This window comes from Colobus angolensis, unplaced genomic scaffold, assembly GCF_000951035.1.
Source record: "Colobus angolensis palliatus isolate OR3802 unplaced genomic scaffold, Cang.pa_1.0 Scaffold6, whole genome shotgun sequence".
Taxonomy (NCBI): Eukaryota; Metazoa; Chordata; class Mammalia; order Primates; family Cercopithecidae; genus Colobus; species Colobus angolensis.
This window is the reverse complement of record NW_012119598.1, coordinates 8124655-8131327: the sequence shown is the minus strand read 5'-3', so window position 1 is coordinate 8131327 and position 6673 is coordinate 8124655. Positions and strand designations below refer to the sequence as shown.

Here is a 6673-nt window from a genome sequence, read left to right as displayed (position 1 = left end):
TTCTCCATGTTGGTCAGACTGGTCTCAAACTCCTGACCTCAGGTGATCCACCTGCCATGGTCTCCCAAAGTGCTGGGATTACATGCATGAGCCACCACGCCCAGCCAGACATTCCCTTTTATCCTTCAATAACTATTGTCTCTTCAACAATTTGCAAGACAAAGTGAAGGTGACCTTCACAAGGTTCCTTTTTTTAAGAAGATGGTTATTATAACAAGGCGCCGTGTGTCCAAGCTTCAGGTGTAAGCACCTGCCCTCTTCCTCCGCCCTCGCGTTCATGCGTGCATGCGTGGCTTTGGGAACTTGGATGACTTACTTGCCAGAGAGGTCCACGGCCAGTGGGTTCGGAGGAGGGATGATCAGCCCCACAGAGGGAACGAGCATGTCAACGCCTCCCGGGCCCGTCACGTACCACTTGCTGCGCTCATTGTTGTCCTTCAGGATACACTCATCCCCCTTATGCACGATTTTCTGTAAGGCAAGCAGCCCCGCGGTTTGGCTTTATTCGTAAGTATGTGTTTTTATTTTTTTTCTCAAAGACAGAAACAGAGATGAGCACATGCAAATTATTAAAGCTTTTACCTTACTTGTTCCCCTCAAATGAAGCTGATCATCATAACTCAACAATACTGACACTTTAAATGATACACGTGAGCCTACAAGGCATACATGAAGTAAGCTACATTTTATTTACTTGGTCTCACTATGTCACCCATAGTGAGTGACATTCACTTTATATGCAACATAAAAGTATCATTTTTCATTTCTTTTATCAGAAATTTAAAGGTGAGAGTGATCACAGACAAGTTTTACATACTAGAAGAAAAGTATTAAGCCTTATGAATTTTTAAAAGTTCTAAAATTAACTATTGTCCTTATTATTGACAACTACCATATGATTCACAACAGAGCTGCTGCTTTTGTTCCATAGCTGCTCTTTTCATAGATCAAAGACGTTGATTATGGTGATTATTGAACTCTAGATTAAGTGTTGCTTTCTTGATGGACAAAAATTTGCATGTAAAGACAGGGAAAACTTTTGTATCATTCTAAATGAGTACATACCTGGTCTTGTTTGTAGTCACAGAGAGCCCTGAGAATAATGGGTTTATTGCTTCTGTAGTCTGGGTTACGAGGCTTCAGCTGTACAATCTTCTTAGACTTGTTTACCAAGTTCTGCACCTGACGCTTGTATTCAAGGATTTTCTCTCGTTCTTTCTGCAATTGTGAAAAAGATCATACTTTAACATAGGTACTCTGTGAGTTTTAGAGGAGATTTTCAAACTGCATTAATGTAGCCACACGACACACTATCACTGCAGTCGCATTAAGTGTAAAAAGTCACAAATTCTTCAGCAGGAAACAGGAGAACCTTTCATGATAACACTCTCCAGAAGCTACACAGGCAGGAATTAAGTGGGCAGGGAAGAACATCCTTGTGTGAAAGGGCTATGCTGATAAAATTTGAAGTATGCTTTCCCAAAGGAATTGTCATGTGAAGTAATGTTCTCTCTGTTCTTATTTTCAACAAATTGCCCAGACTGAAGCAAAAGTAACTGTCAAGAGTAGTAGGGCATGTAAAGAAGTTCATTTTGAGACAAGCCACCGGAAGCTGAAGAAAGCGCTGGCTTGGCTCTGGGCATGCGTTGTACATTAATACTAATCAGAGCCAGCTGCATCCAAGGCATGTGTTTTATCTCCCTGACCAGGCACAGCTGCTGAGGTTCTGGGTCTGAGACGATACCTCCAGCTCCTTGATCTGTTCCAGCAGGTGCTGCAGGGGCATGTTCTTGTCGCAGGGGTACTTCTTCCTGATGGAGTCCTGAAGCCCCTTTAGGTATGCTTCAGTCGACTGGGCCTCTTCAAAAAACTGTGAAGGATGAGAGTGATCAGTGAATGAACAGCAACTCAATAAGCAATTTCATCTAGTAGTTCTGTTTCAAGGACTGTTATCCCTAAGCCTCTCTTTGACAGGTGGCTAAAGGAAAAAATACGTGCAGAAAGTATTTAGGTATGTGACAGCGGGAAACTATCTGTGGGACTGATGGCAAGGTTACCAATCTATGCTCCTCTGCACTCAAAACCAATGAAGAGGATTTATGCAACATTTTGAAGATTATTTTCAGTGCTTTATAAAACACACTCAAAAGATTAGGTATTAAGACCTAAATAGCAATGAAATTATTACTAAATATAAAAACCTGAAAGTAGGCAGCATTTTCTTTCAGATGAACATCAATGCACTTGGTGATCTGAAGAATCCAGCTCCACTGCGTCTGCAGAGTGTCCATATAGGCCTGAAACAAGAAAATGTCAGCTGCCTTAGCCTAGCTCCGTTGTACAGATGCGTACGCACCAAGAGATAGGTGAGCCTGCATGAAAGCTAGTAAGCAGTTTTTATCTCATTCTAAGTCAAGCAGATATTTTTCTAAAAGTTGGAAAGAGAATTTCTCACCATGTAACTTGGTAAGGTCAAAACTCAATTTTAAAATCAGTTTTCACAAATAGACACCATGAGGAGTCTTAATCAAAATATGTATCACCCGAATAGCAGAGATACTGACCAATCAGAACCATCACTGGGGCTAGCACCGGAGTGGCATCCCTTTGCCACACCAAGCCCTGTTCCTGGAGGGTTGCTGAATCACGGGGAGGTTTGAGACATCCAAGCAAAGGGCTTATGGGGCTCAAGACAGTGATTCTTACCAACTGATATGGAAGTTTCTGGTTTTTTATTTTTATTTTTATTTTTTTTTTGAGACAGAGTCTCACTCTGTCGCCCAGGCTGGAATGCAATGGTGCAATCTTGGCTCACTGCAACCTCTGCCTCCTGGGTTCAAGCAATTCTCCTGCCTCAGCCTTCTGAGTAGCTGTGATTACAGGTGCATGCCACCACACCCGGCTAATTTTTGTATGTTTTAGTAGAGATGGAGTTTCACCATGTTAGTCATGCTGGTCTAGAACTCCTGACCTTGTGATCCACCCACCTGGGCCTCCCAAAGTGCTGGGATTACAGGTGTGAGCCACCGCACCTGGCCCCAGGATCTCTTTCTTTTATAAAGCTAAATAGTACTCCACTGTGTTTGTGTAGAGTCATGTGTCCAATAATGATGTTTTGGTCAATGATGAACTGCATACACAATGGTGGTCCCATAAGATACACACACACACATATATATATACACACATACATATAAACACACACACACACACACACATTTTTTTTTAAAGAGAAGGGTCTTGCTCTGTTGCCCAGACTGGAGTACAGTGGTACAATCATAGCTCCCTACAGGCTCTAACTCCTGAGCTCAAGCAAGTAGCTGGGACTACAGGCATGTGCCACTGCATCCAGCCCCCATAAGATTACAATACTATATTTTTATTGTATCTTTTCGACATTTAGATATATTTAGATACACAAATACTTATCATCGTGTCACAATTGCCTACAGTATTTAGTACAGTAACATGCCCTACAGGTTTGTAGCATAGGTGTATAGTAGGCTATACCTTCTAGGTTTGTGTAAGTATGCTCTATGACACCTGCATGACCAAATCGCCTAACCATGCATTTCTTAGAATGTATCCCTGTCATTAAGCAACACAACTACATACCACAGTTTTGGCATACTGATTACACAGAGGTTAGTACTCTGCATTGGAGCTGTGTGATTCTTATGATCATTTTTGCCCTTAAAAAGTCCACTAAAAGTAAAGGATTCAAGAAAGAGAGAGGAGTTGACCTTCTATTTCTTTCTTGAGTATGGCCTCATTAGCACTGTAAATGTGGTCCTCTTACTTAGAGTATCTGTATTTTGGTCTTCCAATGCAGTGTGCCCAGGCTTGGTTGAGGAGAAAACATCACTGAGTTAGGAGCTGACACACGTGGGCCATAGTCACACTCTGTCTATGGCTTTGAGATCGTATCTCATCAACCAAATCTCTTCATGTCAGTGTCATGTCTACAAATAAAGATCATTCCCCCTGTCTAACCCATATTATAGGTTGTTCATGTCAGTGTCATGTCTACAAATAAAGATCATTCCCCCGTCTAACCCATATCATAGGTTGTTCTCTGCAAGAAGCCAATGTAATGCTTGTGAAAACTTTTGAGATGGACTGTGGCCTGATTCAACAACCCAAAAACTGTGAAAACTTTTGAGATGGGCCATGAAATGCTTGTGAAAACTTTTGAGATGAACTGTAGCCTGATTCAACAACACACAAATGAACAGTTTAACTAACCCCCAGCCTGATAACCATCTACAAATTTGGAAACGTAAGACATAAGGAAATCCTGCCAGAAGCCTGTTTTATTGAAAATTAGTATTTTTGCCTAAAAACACTTAAACTAGGATTTTTTTTATTCATTTGCAGGTAAATAAAAATATACAGGGAAATCAGGCAAATACTAGCAGACACCTACCTTAAGCTCATTAATTTTCACTGTGATGTGGTGTGAAGACCCCTGGTCTGCTAGAGGGAGGTTTTTGAGAGTCATCCTGCCCTCGCAGTGCTCTATCTGCCTGCGAATCTTCTGCAGCTCCATCAGCATCCACGTTTCTTGCTTGTCATTTTCTCTGTTGGTTTCAATTACTTTATTATGGTTGACATCTTGGCAGGTTCCATGATGAGTGATTTCAGTTTTGGTCACTGTAAAAAGAAGTTAGGGCCACAAAAATCAGAGAATACCTAACTATCAAGGTGCTAGGCCTCAGAAAACATCCACACTACCTAAAAGTATACCTTCTTCCTTTGAATTTCAGAATCAGTTCTGAAAATTTAGTGCACGAAGAACACTGGCTATATAGCATTCAGAGAAGTGGTTCTGAAACTAGTTTTATGCAAACTCCTTTCTTTTTAAAATGGTATGGATGGTTGATACAAAGAGAAAGATGTCCCAAGCTGACCTGTCTGGTGCTGGGGGTGGCCAGGGAGCTGAATGACCAGGGTCTGGTAATGCTTCTGGGCATCGGTGAACTGAGACTGTATTTTCCGCTTGTCATCATCTCCAAACATCTCCGAGCCTTGGCTATTTCTGATGAACTCTTGGTAATGTAACTCAAGGTCGGCTATCGTCTTTGTGTAATCTTCCTGCCGCATTGTTTTCAGCTGAAAGGAAACAGGCAGAAGTGATCTGGGATTTATGCCTGCCCCACAGTGCAATCAGGAAGAGTTGGCCAAAAAATGCCACCCACTAGATGGGACTCAAAGCAACACTTGTCAAGGCTCATTAAGATATAAAAGGTCTTTTAGGGTTTAGACATTGCTCCCAAGAACTACAGGAATGGGTTGCTAATTTTTTTTTTTTCGCCTACAGAATATTTTTCCTTCAAATGAAATATTATTCAGAAGCCCTAAATATAAAGCAGAGCCCAGCAAAGCTGCTCCAACTAAAATGAGAAAAAGGGCCCGGGGGACCCCAAAAGGCACTTTCTGTGCCCCTCACCTCACTTCCATCCTTGTCACTCCTAAAGGACCTCCCTCCCCTGCTAGGACTCTTCAGACCGCAATCTGAAAACAACTGATTTAGAGTAACTAACACTTAGGGTGCTCTTCCAAGAATTCCATCCCACCTTTTACTTCTGTGATACCCACTTAATCCTTTATGACCTAACTTTCCATTACATCGAAGGAGCATAGGGTCCAGAATCTGACAGGAGTGCATGGCTTTTCCACAGGCACTTCGGGCCTTTCAGGCCACCTGAATTAGTATTACCTCTTTCTCTCATAATCAGCCATATGCTAATCCCTCCCGTTCTCTATTGGACAGACTAGAACCTCTAAGGAGGGCTGAGCTGACTTGCTTGATGAGACACAAAAGCACTGCTACACAGCAAGAAGGTTGAACTGTTGGACACAGGCACTGCGGAGGGCAGCGCGGCCCTACCTCCAGGCAGCCTAAGCGGCCCTGAGGACATACCTTGGCGATCGTCATGGCCCTGATCTTCTCTATGTCAATCATGCAGTAGTGCCAGGACACCAGGCTCTTCATGTTGATGTAGAGTTGGTTCCACAGAGCCAAGATGGCTTCGTAGTACTGCTCAATCCTAACAGGCACAAAGGGAAAACATGCTAGAGCCAGGCTTTCACACTTCATCCCAAATGGGAAACCTGGACATGCTCACACCACTGCACAAAAACCTACAACAGTCACTGATAAAGTAACAGGTGGAGGTATAACTTGGAAAACAGTTCATGGATTTGGATTCATTTACTCCCCAAAAGTATATTCTGAATTATCTACATGATTGGCTGACATATATACTACAACTTTTTGTTGTTGTCTTATTTTTCGGCAACTTTGTAACTGACAGAGGTCTAAGGCAGGATGGCAGGTGCATTAGATGCCAATGACCCGAAGCTTGGTCATGAGCACAAAGCAGCTTACTACACTACTCTCCCTATTCTGTGTGTGGTTGAAGATTTCCATACTAAATGGTTTAAAGGAATCTGCCATGGACAATCTGTTAAATGAATGTTCTTCCTACAGTGAGTGAATGTTGATATTAAAGGCATTTTATATTTGTGACTACATGTAAAACAATTCATTTTCTAAGAAGAAAAGGAGAACTTTAAAACGATGTCTTTGAAGTACATGACAAGTATTATTCACTCTGAACCCCCTACAGTCAGACATTCCTTTTTTTTTTTTTTTTTTTTTTTTTTTGAG

At 41.9% G+C, this 6673-nt stretch overlaps 1 protein-coding gene across 1 annotated transcript in view; it reads right to left on the bottom strand.

The window, feature by feature from the left end:
• Window positions 1–6673, bottom strand: part of DSP (desmoplakin) — a 34302-nt gene that overhangs the window by 12675 nt on the left and 14954 nt on the right. The window contains exons 5-11 of the mRNA XM_011962907.1: window positions 5924–6050; window positions 4911–5112; window positions 4427–4653; window positions 2202–2297; window positions 1745–1870; window positions 1066–1218; window positions 317–471 (exon numbers count right to left, since the gene is read on the bottom strand). Of these exons, the coding sequence (XP_011818297.1) occupies window positions 317–471; window positions 1066–1218; window positions 1745–1870; window positions 2202–2297; window positions 4427–4653; window positions 4911–5112; window positions 5924–6050 (1086 nt within the window). The remainder of the gene's footprint in view (window positions 1–316; window positions 472–1065; window positions 1219–1744; window positions 1871–2201; window positions 2298–4426; window positions 4654–4910; window positions 5113–5923; window positions 6051–6673) is intronic.